The 16,031-nt window shown below is 47.6% G+C and overlaps 1 protein-coding gene across 5 annotated transcripts in view; it reads right to left on the bottom strand.

The window, feature by feature from the left end:
* Positions 1 to 1,460: 1,460 nt before the first annotated feature.
* The window catches only part of SLC25A37 (solute carrier family 25 member 37), a 47,406-nt gene continuing 32,835 nt past the window's right edge, over positions 1,461 to 16,031 (bottom strand). For 3 of the 5 annotated variants that reach the window (XM_061425852.1, XM_061425853.1, XM_061425854.1), the window contains exons 2-4: positions 8,418 to 8,646; positions 6,169 to 6,225; positions 1,461 to 4,315 (exon numbers count right to left, since the gene is read on the bottom strand). In XM_061425852.1, the coding sequence (XP_061281836.1) occupies positions 3,795 to 4,315; positions 6,169 to 6,225; positions 8,418 to 8,646 (807 nt within the window). In that variant the 3' untranslated portion in view covers positions 1,461 to 3,794. Of the gene's footprint in view, positions 4,316 to 6,168; positions 6,226 to 6,987; positions 8,339 to 8,417; positions 8,647 to 16,031 lie in introns of those variants that run through there. The other 2 variants (XM_061425855.1, XM_061425856.1) reach the window with 2 other exon arrangements.

Below are 16,031 nucleotides of genomic sequence, written 5' to 3'. Positions count from 1 at the left end.
AAGAAGCCATGTCAACAGATAACCATGGAATTCTAAACCGTGGATGAGTCATCACATACCCACTCCTTCACAAAAGGGGGCTCACACGTCCCCAAAATGTTACTTTTAGGAGGTAAGGCTCGAGAAATGACTGGGCTTCCCTGGTGCCTCAGAGAGTAATGAATCTGTCTGCAGTGCAGGAGACCTGGGTTTGATCTTTGGATCGGGAAGATCCTGGAGAAGGGAATGGCAACTCACTCTGGTATTCTTGCCTGGAGAATTCCATGGACAGTGGGCTCTAAGGTTCATGTGGTCTCAAAGACTTGGACATGACTGAGCAACTAACACTTTCACTAGAGAAATCACTAAGCTTGGAAGTATTCTCAAATTTTACTAATGTATTGGAAAGTCCAAGTTTTTAAACAATGTATCTGATCTGGGGTCCCTGGCGAAAATTCCTTCCTTCCCACTACAATATCTGGAGAGCTCAGGCGCTCTATAAATCATTTAACTCCCTTTATAAAAGTTTATTGAATTTGTTACAAGATTGCTTTTGCTTAACCTTTTGGTTTTTTGGCCATGAGACATGCGGGATCTTAGCTCACCAACCAGGGACCAAGCATGCACTCCCGACATTGGAAGGCGAACGAAGTCTTAACCATCAGGGAACCATCAGGGAAGTCCCCAGTCATTTAACTTCTTCATTGATATCCAGTGTGCTTCCAGATTTGACTTTCATGAACAAGCCTGGGATAGGCATTTTTGAGTACTTGTCCAATTATTGCCTTAGATGGCTATTGGAATATTGTCATGAACATTAGGATGGCACTCAGAGGGAAAGCAGCTGAACCTGGTGGAGGTGGGACTTAGAAAGGAATCAGAAGAAGCCCCAGGGGTAGCACAGTTGGTAAAGAATCTGCCTGCAATGCAGGAGACGAAAGAGACGCAGGATCAATCCCTGGGTTGGGAAGATCCCCTAGAGAAGGGCATGGCAATCCACTCCAGCATTATTGCCTGGAGAATCCCATGGACAGAGGAACCTGGTGGGCTACAGTACATAGGGTTGCAAAGAGTCAGACACGACTGAAATGACTTAGCACACGCCCAAAGGGAAGAAGGAAGAGAGAGAGCCAGAGAAGATAGGCATGAATGTAGCAGGCAAGAGGGTTGGGCATCGCAGGTACCATCAGCCTCTCAACCTCGTGGTCCCACAAAGATAGAAGAGCTGCCAGCAGAGCTGAGCAAAACCCAAGGATGCTCCCAGCCATTCCCTGGGCCTCTCACTTGACCATCCCTGGGCTGGCCAAGGCGGCCACCTGCTTCAGTTTTGATAAGTGGGCTGAAGGGTACTTTCCATCTAAGCCATAGAGCCTGGTCCTTAATGCATGAGACTGCAGGAGGCACAAATCCCATGAGTTAGGTTCCTTTTCTCCATCCACTTCCCTCTCATGTCCACATCCCTACCACAGAACCCACGACACTTCAAAGATCAAGGCTTTATTTTCCATAGCTCCAGTGTCACAACTGTAGCAGCACATCAGAAACATCCCCACACAGAATCACACATTTCTCCCCTTCTTCCAAGAGTTGGTGATGACTTGAGAGGCAGAAACCATGGTATTTACGATGGGCATTTAAGAAACGACACTGGCCCAGCACGGTAACATACACCATGCATCTCGCAGGTTAAGCAGCAGCAGTACATTTGTATTCAACAGGCACACTCATCCTTAAGAAATAAGGAACATTCTGCAGCACGGTGGTGTATGAAGTGGACAAGGAGGGGAGGCTGAATAATTATTTCAGAATTCGACCTGGTCTTTCTTCCATTTGCCTAACGTTAACACTAACAGAGAGTATGTTTAGGGGTATGTTTAGAGAGACGTAAACACTTCCCCCAGCAGCTTGATCTCCGTGGGCATTTTGCATCCCTGAGTGGGACGGAAGCTTGTTGCAACAGACTTCCACTGGAGAGATGGGGGTGGGGGCTACCTCTGAGAGGGGACAGGTCAGCAGTCAAACCTCCCAGCCCAGGAGAAGACCCTGTTCATCGGGCACGTGTAGGAGCTGTCTGATGTGGGTCTCTGCTGTCCATAACCTGCAAACTATCCTGGGAGGCACAGTGTGCAAGGTCTCAAGATGCTGATGTCCCAGGACCATCTGAGTTCTTCCTGAGAATGAGAGCACACCCCAAGGAACCTGGGTCTGAGCCTGGTGACAATGCACAACATGGACCCTGCCCAAGGTGAAGGGCCAAAGGTCAAGGTCAGGACCAGGCCAAGTCAGAATGAAAACACACACTTGCTTCCTACTCATTTTAAAAGAAAACTGCGAAGCCACTAGGTCTTGAAGAGAGGCCTGGGAAGGCATAGCTGAAGGAAACAGGCTTGCATTTGCTCCCAGGGATAATCTGGCTCAGATGTGCCATTTCAGAAAACAAGGCGGCATGTCCCCAGGTGGCATGTACCACACGAGGTTCAAGACGGTTCAAGAGGCATCCTGACTGTGCACGAGGGCCCAGGTCCTTTCAGCAGCTGCTAGGAGAACCTGGGCAGCGAGAGGCTTTTTAAGGGAGACATTCGCGATGGGCAGGGGAAACAGATAAATGTCGTAGATACACTGCCTGTGTTTCTTAAAATCCCTAAAACTGAACAGGGAAACACAGATCAGGACTGAGTCCAACACACACACAGACAAGAATACCTGAAGTGCCTGGGTTAAAATGTGGATGGAGAATGAAGTCCAAGGATCAAGGTAGGATTGATTCCATTTGCCTGCCCAACAAGCACTGGCATTTCAAGGGCTTCTAAGTGCTAGCTCTGTGAGGCGTACATTCACGTCACCCAAAGGGAAGGAAATGGTTTTAGTAAGACCAGCCACCCTAATTCCACTGGGGGCCACCGTGCTCCAGCATGAGCCATGCTTGCCGCCCAGTATGTGTGTGTGTGGCGGGGGATGAGCTCACAGCTAGAGGAAAAGCCCCAGGGTCAGATCTTTGGTCCTGGAATTTCCAGCAAAAGACAAAGGGAAAAGGCACATGACGGTGACTGATTGAATAAGGATTAAAAAAAAAAAGTAGCTTAAAGTATTATTTTTTTTCAACGTACCTTTTTCCCCTATGAAAAGAGAAATTCAAAATATAAACCTTATACTTATTATTTTACATTCAAGTGGAACTTTCATGGGGAGCTCAACACAATTTTAGGCCACATGGAGCAATGTACTACTTTGGTACCCTGTGACTTAACCTAATGGAAAAACTCAGCCCCTCTATTTTTTTTAAACAGCTTTATATTCTCAGCTGTAACACTTGCTTGTACACACACACAGGCACACACTCAAATTCAAAAACTTCTACATAGAAAAATAAAGGATAAACATTATCCATCTATTTTATACTGTGTACTGGAACTTTTATATACATAACTTCTTGTTTCCTGTTTAATGTTTTCAGTCACTGCACACGTTCTTCCCTCCTGTGTGATCTATGGATGATTCTAGGGGAGGAGATGCTACACTGAAGGAAAAGCTACATCGCTCTCGGGGTGGGGGAGGAAGAGAAATAGCAATTTCTCGCTCCCCTGCCGGTCTTGCCCTCATCTGCTATCACCTGGTATGTCCCAGCGGATGGCCATCGGGTAAGCAGCTGTCCTGTCCTCTCCTCCTTCTAAGAAGGGATCAGGGCACGCGGAAGGCCCCTCCTGCCAACCCTGTGCCCCAACAATCTTGGTGTGAGGGCAGGGGAGTGGGTGCAGGCAGGAAGAAAGCCTTTGCACAATCAAAGACGCCGGCGTCGCTTCCCACAGCCCGTTCCTTTAGTAGGGAGTTCGATTCTCCAGCTTGTGTTTGGTGAGGAAGTACTTGAAGAACTCATAGACAGACCAGGAGATAGCGGTGGATGGCATCTGGTAGATGACCCGGGCCTGCACACCTTTGAAGTACCCAGGCAGGCCGTTGAGCTGGTACACCGTCCGGAAGGCATTGGCCATGCCCGACAGCCGGCCGCTGATGTTGGCCAGGCTGAGGGCCATGTTCTCCTGAGTGTTGAGGAGGGTCTTACAGACGTCCAGGGGGGTGGTGGCGGCGGCGGCCAGGGCCCCGGCCAGCCCGCCTGAGATGATGTGGGACTGAGGGTTGTAGCCCCGGTAGGGGTTGATCTGCTCCTGCAGGAACTCGTAGGTGATGAAGTGGATGGACTGGAAGGGAATGTTCATGGTCAGCTGCGTGGTGTAACTCCGATAGAAGGCCCCCAAGCCCTCCGTCCCCCACACTGTCCGGATGCAGCTGAGGGCCGACCGGTGCGGCGAGTTGTACATCTGCATGCGTTGCTTCACGACTGTGGTCGGGCCGCAGGGGGGTTGGGTTTGGCCCCACCCCGGGTCGGAGTGAGATGGGAAGCCAAGCCATAAAGAGAAACAAGCAAGTTTAGACATGGGCATGGACAGCTAGCACACACACCCAGCCCCAGCCCGAGAAACCGCCAGGGGGCCAGCTCCCGGCCATCCCGGTTTCAACACATGCCTCCGGGACCCAGTGCCAGGAGCCAGGATGTGGCTCTTTCTTGATGTTTCTCCTGCCTGACTCGGTTCAGGTGGCCCCCACACCAGGCAGCCACTTCAGATTCCCCGAGCTGATCCCCCAGGTCCTGGCTGCCTTGGGCATCTCACACGCCGGGGATTTCAATCCTGCTTCCTGGCTCCTTTGCCCTCCTCTGTCCCACTATGTCTACTGGACACGTGGCCTGTCTTTTATTCTCAGTGGTCTCCACCCCGCTGACAGCGTTTTTAGCTTCCGGGTCTCAGTGCTCTTGAAAGAGACACTCGAATGATGTTAGCCCAAGTTCGATGACAAACTCCAGTGAGGACTCAGGCTTTGTTAATACAAAAGTAACTGGTGGTTCAAAGGACAAATACTGTGGTCCCTTAGGCTTAGAATTTTAATTGTCTCCAAGCACTGCAAGATAAACACATACAGTGTGCTTTAATTCTAAAGGAATAAAGATATAATGTCAAGGAGAAAAGGAGAGAGTTGAACTTCATTTTTTTTTTTTTAATCCCCTGAAAAAAGAGTTGAAATAAAACTCTTGCCCAGTTGACATGGGCTAACTAACTGGTCATTGACTCTGAATCACCTTAAACCCACGGAAGCAGCAGCCTGCCTCCCCATCTGACCCCTTACATCCTGGAAGGTCAGAACACATTTCCTGTCTGATGGGGCATGGGAGGCAGCTGAGAGCAGATAAATTGTAACCTTAAAAGACAAAACCAAACTTACAATACTTAAGATGTTGCACTTTTTAACCTCTGATTCTCCCTTCTGGCAAGGGACTGTTTTCAGGTGAGGAAAGGAAGCAGGAGAGAGGCCAACATCTTACAGAGAGACTAACCCAGCTGAAACTATGCTCGGCACCAGGTCCAAAAACCCCTTCCTACTCAGACCCGAGCTCGCTAAGGATATGAGGCTATAGAAAAAGCCAACAGAACTCATCTGCACAGCTAAGAATTGTTTTATAATGCTCGCAAAATTCGAAGGGGAAAAAAAAAGGTAAAGTGAGAAGAGACAGCTACAATAAAGTGGCCAAATGTTAATTTATGAAGTAGAATGATGCATGCATGGCGGGGGGAGGGGCTCACCATACTCTTCTCCCTACATCTGCCTGTTGGAAATTTTCCGTAATAATTTCAAATATCTTTTAACAAAGGAAATTGAACATAACCCCTAATGGATGACCTCTGACAAGTTTCTTCTAAATCTGTCTACGCTTGGTAACAGTGAACAAGGGCCAGGAGGGTGTGTGTTTGTGTGTGTGCACGTGTGAGCACACACAGGTTTCAGAGTAGTACAACAGCATATAAAAAAACCACCAGGAGAACCTGTTAAGCAGGTCTACTGACTTAGTAGGTCTGGAGTGGGATCTGTGAATCAGCATTTTAACATGCTCCCAGGAGGCACAGATGCTACTGGTCCATGGATCCCACCCTGAGAAGCTCTGTTTAAGTGAACAGGAATCCCAGAGCTTAAATGCTCACATCCCTTCTCAAGGCCTTTGAGAACATGGTCAAGAATTCTCCTGCATCTTCCGACTGGGGCCAGGAGTCCCCTTGCCCAACTTGCTGCCCCGCCCCCCACTTCTGCTCCTGCCCCTCTGCACAGGCCCTGCTGCCTCTCCCTGGGACCATGAAACATTACCTTCTGCTGGATTCATGACTGCGTCGTGAAGCAGGGTGGCCATGCTCCCAGCTATCCCTGTAAAACAAACTCCAGAAAATTACCCTCTGGGACCGGGGCTTCTCAGGAAGTTCCTGGAACGTAAAGTCAGACAGAACCCTGGACCTGGCTTTCCAAGAAGCAAAACTCATTACCCGTCCACCCTGGTGAGCACCAACTCCTGAAATCCTAAAGCAACATGGAAAATCCTGGATAAAAATGGGGAAGGTAACAGACAACGTTACACACATTTCAATTCGGCAGAAACCCTCATTTTCCCTAGGAAAAGGCTAGACCTGCCAACATGGGATGTTAACGGAAACCACACTTTGGTGGCTTTTTCTACAGCTGAAATTTTAATTCTTTCTCATCCCTGGCCTTTGTCTATAGATTAACTCACTCTGCCCTTAAATTGGGGCAATCGAAGGAGATATCATGTATACAAGCAGAGGGGCTTCCCAGGTGGCTCAGTGGTAAAGAATCCACCTGCAGTGCAGGAGACGCCAGTTCGATCCCTGGGTTGAGAATATCCCCTAGAGGAGGAAATAGCAACCCACTCCAGTATTCTTGCCTGGAGAATCCCATGGAAAGAGGAGACTGGTAAGCTACAGTCCATAGGGCCCCAGAGTGGGACATGATTTACCAATTAAACAACAATAACATACACACAGGAGGGGGAAAAAAAGAGACAGTTTTAAGAAAACTACTTAGTGAAATCCAGGTTTGTGTTTTTTTTTTTTTTTTTTTTTAAGCAAATGGCCAAGGGGAAAAGGCTCAGAAGACCTGCCGATGGCAGATTACCCGGGTTAGTTTGCAAAGCGATGACATGTCTCAGGGACGGCCATGTCTCATGTCTCAGGGACAACCAAGCCCAGGTCTCCTCTGGCCTGGCTTCAAAAGCCAGATTCCGGCCTGGAATTTTGCTTTTGACTCTGGGTTTCCTCTCTCTGTAGTTCACACTGCCCAATAATCAAGACAACCGCTGGAAAGTGGGAGAAATGAAGGACACAGGCTAAAGCTTCAGAAATGCTTATGTAACCCCCTCCCTCCTCCACACACACGTAGGATCATCTGCAGAAAGATCAGAATGCAACCAGAGCACACCACAGTGAAGTGGTAACTGCGCTAGGCAGACCTTGACATAAACATAAACTCGCCTCCAAGGGGTCCAGGCGCCAAGGAGCTAAAGAGGCAGTTTTAGCAAAAGCGGGGCCCTGAGACCATGAACTTGGAGATACCAAGACTGGAGATCTTGGTGACCGTTTGGACAAATGGGGAAGTAGGGGCCAATTTTTAAAAAGCAAAATAAACGTCTGCCAACCAGCCAGATGGAGTCATTTTTACCAACGTTTGCTGATGGGAAGGATGTTTTGGAGAAGGTACTAAAAAAAAGTTGCTTTGCCAGTTACATCTACCTCTCCGCTGCTGAAAAATAAATTTGTTTAAGACTCCTGGTGCCACCAGCCAGAGTTGCACTCCAGACCTAAACAGAAACCAACCAGAACCAAACCCACAGGAGCCGAACCCAGTAAGCCAAGCCTACGTAACAGTTGCCTGTGGCCAACTCACTCCCCCTTCCACCCCACCGCCCGCCTGGCTCCCTCAGAACAAAAGAAAACTATTTCAGCCCTTGCTTGCAGAGAGATGCAACAAACGGAAGAGACTGGGGGTGAAATTCCCAGATCCCTCGAAGTTTAGGAGGGAAAGGTCCTTTGCGCAGGAGCAAATCCTTCGTCAGCCATAAAACTTCTTGACCTTGTAAAGCTTAGTTAGATCTTGATGCTGTAGAGACCTGTTGGGTCAGTTTTTAAATAGTCTCAAAGAAGCTGTCCACATAACTTTTTTTTTGGGAATCCAGCATTCAAAAGTTTTGTTCCTATTCAGGGTGTTTTTTTTCCCCTAGATCTGATCATTAATTGCTTTTGAATGTTAAAAAAAAAAGCAAAAAGGCAAAACCCACTCAACAATGAAACACCTCTGTCACTGATTCTCCCCAGGCTTCAGAAAGCGAAGGAGGGGAAAGAAAAAAAAAAGCGCGCGTGCGTGTGTGTGTGTCTGTGTGGGTGTGTGCGCGTATGTCTGAGTGTGTGTGCACACACATAAGTCCTTGGTTCGTAAGCAAGCGTGGCGGAGATGAGGCGTCAGGCAGCTGGGTCACAGGGAGGAGAACCCTGGGGAAGGGTCTGTTGAAGGAGAGACCTTTCTAACTCCAGACAAACGCTTGCAAATACCGTTGGCTAGGTGGCTGTTCCCCTGGTGGTGGAAAACGGCATTTAAAGTCCTTTTCATGTTTTCGTAGCAGGCAAAGTACATGGCGTGGGCTGGCCCCGCGCCCATCATCATCACGTTGAGGCCTCGCAAGGGTCTCCAGAAGCCTTCAGTCCGTATGATTTTCTTGAGGGCTCCGTAGACACTTGTGTAATGGGCTTTGGGATCTGGATTCAGACTCTGCATTCGTGTCTGGGGGAGGGCGACAAAAGGAGAGAGAGGGATTAATGAAGCTGGTCAACAGGGAAAGGAAGATCTAGGTAGAAAGGGAGAGAAAAAGAAGTCGTTTTTTTATAGTTTCACAGGGTTTCTGAGTGAAGATAACTTTTATTCTTCTCCTTCCTGGAGTAATCTTCTATCCCTACACACACATACACATGCACTCACACACACCCACATACACACACTCACATGGATTTCATTATACCCAACAAAGCGAATAAACGATGAGGGGCAGGATTTGGAGTAGAAAGACGTGCCCAGACACTGGCAAGCTGTGTGAGTGCGTGCATGCCAAGTTACTTCAGTTGTGTCCAACTCTTTGTGACCTCATGGACTATAGCCCACCAGGCTCCTCTGTCCACAGGATTCTCCAGGCAAGAATACTAGAGTGGGTTGCCACGCCCTCCTCCAGGCAAGCTGTGTGACTTCTGATGAATCCCTTAACCTCTCTGGGCCTTGGGAGCCTCAACGAAAAAAATCAAGGTTGCTGCAAGCATCAAATGAAACAATGGGTCTGAAAACTCTTAAGAAATTCAGCGCTGTTAGTCGCTTGGTCATGTCCAACTCTTTGCAACTCCATGGACTGTAGCCCACCAGGCTCCTCTGTCCATGGGATTTCCCAGATAAGAATACTGGAGTGGGTAGTCATTTCCTTCTCCAGGGGATCTTCCTGGAGAGATTCAGGGATTGAACCCTGGTCCCCTGCATTGTGGGCAGATGCTTTACCATCTGAGCCACCAGGGAAGGTGGCGATAAACTCAGAGACCTAGTCAAATAGAAGTATTATTATTATCCAAGGGTTCCCACTTGGTTCTCAAGACTTCTGTGTCCTCACTTATCTGAGTCCTCTGTGCTGTTAAAGTTCCTGCTCAGCCTCAACCATAAATCTCCATGGAATCCTCCATCCCTCGCCCCCTCATCTCCTCTAAATACTTTTTACATTTCATCATTACAAGTTAGCACTGAAATATATGGTCATGTTCTTAACACATTAAAGACCGGGGGATTTTTGCAAAAACTAATGCCTGTGGAGTTAATACATGTTTTAACATCAACTCCTGCCTGAGTCCCCAGCTGGCCTGGCCCACTGATTTTGTACTTTTGCCAGTCTCCACAATCATGTGAACCAACTCTCTCTCACATCACACTGGTCAATAATGTGTTAATTTTTTCCTAAGTATAGTCTTGCCTCCTGGAGGCAGAGACCAGCCTTCCCCATTTCTGTCATCCCCATCATACCCCCCAGGCACTTGAGTAGGTGTGATGGTTAATCTTATATGTCAACAACCTGACAAGGTCATAGTACTCAGGCTGGCTCCAACTACAGTCAAACATGCTGCTGTGAAGCAACATTTTATAGATGAGATTAACATCACCTTAATAGATGAGATTAGTATCACTTTATAGATGAGATTAACATTTGAAGTCAGTAGACTCTGAATACGGAGAAGGCACTGGTGACCCACTCCAGTGTTCCTGCCTGGAGAATCCCATGGACGGAGGAGCCTGGTAGGCTGCAGTCCATGGGATGGCTAAGTCAGACACGACTGAGCAACTTCACTTTCACTTCTCACTTTCACGCACTGGAGAAGGAAATGGCAACCCACTCCAGTGTTCCTGCCTGGAGAATCCCAGGGACGGGGAAGCCTGGTGGGCTGCCGTCTATGGGGTCGCACAGAGTCAGACACGACTGACGTGACTTAGCAGCAGCAGACTCTGAATAAAGCAGATTACCTGCCACTGCATGGGTGGGCCTCGCTCAATCAGGTGAAGGCCTGAAGAGGGTAAAATGACCAAACCCTGATGTCCCCCAGGAAGAAAGAATTTTGCTTCTAATCTTTGGTTATAACATCAACACATCCCTGAGTCCCCAGCTGGCCTGTTCCACTGATTTTGTACTTGCCAGTCTCCACAATCATGTGAACCAACTCTCTCTCACACACACATGCATGCACACACACACACACACACACACACACACACATAACCCATTGGCTCTGTTTCTCTGAAGACCCCTGACCACTACAGCAGGTAAGAAATATTTATGGACAAAGATCACCGGCTCAGTCCTGCAAAAGCAGCATTCTCTCCCCTGCTCCTCTCCCCCAAACACATGCACAGTCTAGACTAGAGCATCTCCAAACTTTGGTAGGAATACCCTTCAACCTCCAGACAAAATCATACAGAAACTAATCTATAAAACAGAAGAGCCTCTGACTGTAAATTAGACAAAATGCTTTGCGCCCTCCTCTCACTCCCCAAGCCGAAATCCAACCCCCCCCCCACCCCAGGAACCCCGGGGCTCAGAGGAACCATGTGAAAACCAAACTGGTGGTCATTTTCAGACAGGACTTTGCCAGCTAGTAAAACCACAAAGAAAATGGGCACACCATAGGCAAATTTTCATTTTGCCAAGAAAGGACATAAACATAATAGCAAGAGAAGCTACAGGCACCACTGCCCTGTTTTATAATCATTTCCTAAAAGAGAGAACTCTTTTTATTCTGGCTATGCTGCATGGCCTGAGGGATCTTAGTTCCCTGACCAGGGATTGAACCCTTGCCCCCTCCAGTGTAAGTGCAAACTTGTAACCACTGGACTGCTAGGAAAGTCCCAAGACAATTTTAATGCTTCAAAAAAAAAAAAAAAGTCAAGACTACTTCTGATTACCAAATTGGTCTTTAAGTTGAATTTAGTTTTAATAAATACTAGTTCCCTCTCCTTTTTTTCTACCACAGACTAGTGAAAATGCCCCTGAACTAATCAGAAGAAGCCACCAGAACTTGGGCCCCACATTCCCCAGGGTAGACTGGACGGGGTCAGCGTCTCTGTATCTTTTTAACTGAGTTTTTATTCCAACGCATTTCAAAAGGCTTCCCAGGTGGTGCAGTTGGTAAAGAATCTGCCTGCCAATGCAGGAGACCCAAGTTCAATCCCTGAGTTGCAAAGATCCCCTGGAGACAGAAATAGCAACCCACTCCAGTACTCTTGCCTGAGATGGGCTACAGTCCATGGGGTCGCAAAGAGTCAGACACGACTGAGCTTACACACACATGTATGCAATAATGGCGGACACACTATAAACAAAGAAGTGGGAGAGTGTGCCAACCAGGGCGGTAGCTGACTCAAAACCCAGGCTTTGCTCTAAAGTGACTGCAGGCGGGAGCCAATAATGTACATGAGATGCAAAGTGCCGTCCTTGGAAGAGGAAGATACGGTGCTTCAGGGACGGCAGATTCTCTAGCATTCAGTTCTAAAGGATATTTGAAATTTCTCAAGTTTTACAGCAAATGAAGCTTCCTACTTCCCATGGCCTTTTCTGATCACTGCTCTGATAAAAAACAGGAGCCTGAGGCAGGAGGTGGTACAACCAGGTGGCCCAGAAGGCAAGCCCTGCTATCAGACAGAACTGATCTTATCACTTATGGTGTGACCCTGGACAAGACAGTTAACCTCTCTAAGCCTCAGCTTCCTCTTTCTAGAGAATGGCTCAGAAAATTAAATGTCTATTCCTATCCTTCTGGTTAATGACAATAAGGGATTCGTTCAAGAGGCTAAGTAATATGGTTCTTGAACACAGACTTCTAGAACATTCCACTGAGTTCCAGAAAGTTCCATGGAGGCGGGGTTGTGTCTGAGTCATAGCACACTCTAACGCCTATTATAGTGTCTAATCACGGGGTGCATGTGTGCTAAGTCATTTCAGTTTTATATATATATATATATAGTTGTTGTCACTATATAAACTAATATATAGTTTAGTCACTAAGTTGTGTCTGACTCTCTGTGACCCCATGGACTGTAGCCTACCAGGCTGCTCTGTCCGTGGGATTCTCCAGGTAAGAATATTGGAGTGGGTTGCCGTTTCCTTCTCCAGGGGATCTGCCCAAACTAGGGATCAAACCCCTATCACCTGCATTAGCAGGTTGGTTCTTTACCACTAGCACCACCTGTGGGGGTAGGGGGGCAATAAATATTTGTTAAATGTACAGATAAGCAAACAAACACACCAGCAACTTCAGATACCAAGGAGGGTAAAGCAGTTCTATGTCTCTTACAGCCCCTAAATACAAGCACACTTTCCCGGAATTACCTGTCCCTTCCACCACCCTTTATATGTAGAGCTTTCCTCATTAATGAAAAATCCTCTTTGGCTGCATTTCTCAAGCCCAGAGTGTGAGCCTCTGAACCACAAGGGAGCAGAAGCAGGCTGTCCCTGGGGACTTAGCTGGAGCCTGTCAATAAGAAGTGGCTCCTGCCATGCCCACTCCCAGAGGAGCGACCCACCTTGGCGAAGGTCTGCAGCAGCGGCCCAAGCCTCCTCCCTCACGATTTCTAGCCTGGGTGGCAAGGCCAGCGTACGGAGGATGGCCTTTCTCAGTTCCAGCAGACCCTGGCAAGCAAGGGTGTGGCCGTGTGAGAGAACACAGAGCACCGCAGTGAGGAGCCGAGAGAAGGCATCCTGGTCCAAGGCAGTGGCCTTGGCTGTGGCATCTGTCTCTCTGGTCCCCAGAGTCTTCAACTGGGAAATAAAGGGGAGGATCAGAACAGGGGCTAATTATCAAAATCACCTGGGAAATGTCTAGAAATATCTGGGCATCACCCCAACATGAATTGACTCAAAACTTTTTTAATTGAAGTGTAGTTGATTTACAATGTGAGGTTAGTTTCAGGTGTCCAACAAGGTGACTCAGGTTTCATACACACACACACACACGTGTGTGTGTGTGTGTGTGTCTGTGTGTTTAGTCACTTAGTTGTGTCTGACTCTTTGGAACCCCGTGGACTATAGTCCACCAGGCTCTGTCCATGTGATTTCCCAGGCAAGAATACTGGAGTAGGTTGCCATTTCCTTCTCCAGGGAATCTTTCTGACCATGGATCGAAATAGCATCTCCTGCATTGGCAGGTGGGTTCAACCATCCTCCTATAAAAGGCCAGCTGGGTGTCTGCACACTCATTGGACTTCTCTGTCCTCAGGTGTTGGACTACTCAAGGAGAGGCCACATTCAATAAGCTATACCCAGAACAGAAGCAAGTGGCCCATGAGCACTGAGGACCCAGGGAAGCCCCCTCTCAGCCCATGTCAACCCCCACAGCCAGGCTTGAATCCAGTGCCTCTTAAGTTCTGAAGCACCGTCACTTCTCCAATCTGCCTGCAGGGGGCACCCACTCGGTGTCAGGCACCAGGAGACAGTGAGGAAATAGATGGGCAAAGTACCAGATAAGGGAAGAATGACCATTTATACAAGATCAGGAAAGCAGTCTCAGAAGACAGACTGAGAGAAGCTCAAGGTGGGCAGAGCAAAGTGAGGCAGCAAGGACTGAAGCCAGAGAGGAGATAATCAATGTAGCCTTTTTTTTTTTTTCTTTTTCTGTGACTCTGCCTATAAAATGTACAAATGAGAGCACGGCATTTTCTATCTACCTGTCGGCCAGAGAAGGAGAAAAAGTTAGGAGTGAGAGGGAACCACCCAAGTGTCCATCAATGGATGAATGGATAAACAGAATGTGATAAACAGAATGGATAAACAGAATTCCACCCACACAGTGGAATTTTATTCATCTTAAAAAAGGAGGAAATTGTGACATGTGCTACCGTGCTCAATCTGTCGTGTCCATCCGACTCTCTGCAACCCCACGGACTATAGCCCGCCAGGCTCCTCTGTCCTTGGGATTCTCCAGGCAAGAATGTTGGAGTGGGTTGCCATGCCCTCCTCCAGGGCATCTTCCCAATCCAGGGATCAAACCTATGTCTCTAGTGTCTCCTGCACTGGCAGGCAGAGTTTTTACCACTGGCATCACCTGGAAAACCTGACACATGCTACAACACGGGTGAACTCTGAGGACACGATGCTAAGAGAAATAAACCAGTCACAGAAAGACAAAGAGTGTATGATTCCACTTATATGAGGTCCTCAGTTCAGTTCAGTTCAGTCGCTCAGTCGTGTCTGACTCTTTGCAACCCCGTGAATCGCAGCACGCCAGGCCTCCCTGTCTATCACCAACTCCCGGAGTTCACCCAAACCCATGTCCATCGAGTCGGTGATGCCATCCAGGCCATCTTATCCCATGTCATCCCCTTCTCTTCCTGCCCCCAATCCCTCCCAGCACAGGGTCTTTTCCAATGAGTCAACTCTTCATATGAGGTGGCCAAAGTATTGGAGTTTCGGCCTCAGCATCAGTCCTTCCAATGAACACCCAAGGACTGATCTCCTTCAGAATGGACTGGTTGGATCTCCTTCCAGTCCAAGGGACTCTCAAGAGTCTTCTCCAACACCACAGTTCAAAAGCATCAATTCTTCGGTGCTCAGCTTTCTTCACAGTCCAACTCTCACATCCATACATGACCACTGGAAAAACCATAGCCTTGACTAGACGGACCTTTGTTGGTAAAGTAATGTCTCTGCTTTTTAATATGCTGTCTAGGTTGGTCATAACTTTCCTTCCAAGGAGTAAGCGTCTTTTAATTTCACGGCTGCAGTCACCATCTGCAGTGATTTTGGAGCCCCCCAAAAATAAAGTCTGACACTGTTTCCCCATCTATCTGCCATGAAGTGATGGGACCAGATGCCATGATCTTAGTTTTCTGAATGTTGAGCTTTAAGCCAACTTTTTCACTCTCCTCTTTCACTTTCATCAAGAGGCTTTTTAGTTCCTCTTCACTTTCTGCCATAAGTGTGGTGTCATCTGCATATCTGAGGTGATTGAGGTCCTAGAGACCTCTAATTCATACAGACAGACAGCAGAATGATGATCTGTCAGGAGTTGAGGTAGGGGAGCGGATGTGGGGAGTTATTGTGTAAAAGGTAGGATTTGGGGTTTTGCAAGATGTAGAGTTCTGTGGATGAACAGTGGTGATGGGAGCACAACAATATAAACGCACTTAAGGCCACTGTATAGGACACTTAAAATGGGTAAGATGGTGCAGTTGATGTTATGTATATTTTACCACAATCTTTTAAAAAGGCAGGGTGTAAGGGTGACTAGAAGGAAAAATAAAATGAATGAATGAAGAGGCAGAGAGAGAGGGCAGAAATTAGAATTAAAAAAAAAAACAAAAACAGAAACAGAATTTCACCAACTGCCATTCCCATCCTGGGGTTTCAATTCCTGCCTAGCTGTCCAGCTCTCTTATTTCCATATCATAAACACCCATTCATTGCATTTTAATTCTCCTCTCTTGGAAATTCATAATGTACATTAGTGCGTCCAGGACTCTGGAAAGTTTTGCAGGAAAGTCGACTGTGGAGCTTTGTTTCAAGGCACTTCAACATCTGTCTTTGGCCATGGAAGCCTCTTCTCTCTGAATGAGGAGTTACACCTTGCAGAATACGCTTGAGAAAACACAGCTGT

Source organism: Bos javanicus, chromosome 8, assembly GCF_032452875.1.
Source record: "Bos javanicus breed banteng chromosome 8, ARS-OSU_banteng_1.0, whole genome shotgun sequence".
Classification (NCBI taxonomy): domain Eukaryota; kingdom Metazoa; phylum Chordata; class Mammalia; order Artiodactyla; family Bovidae; genus Bos; species Bos javanicus.
This window is presented reverse-complemented; position numbering and strand designations above follow the sequence as displayed.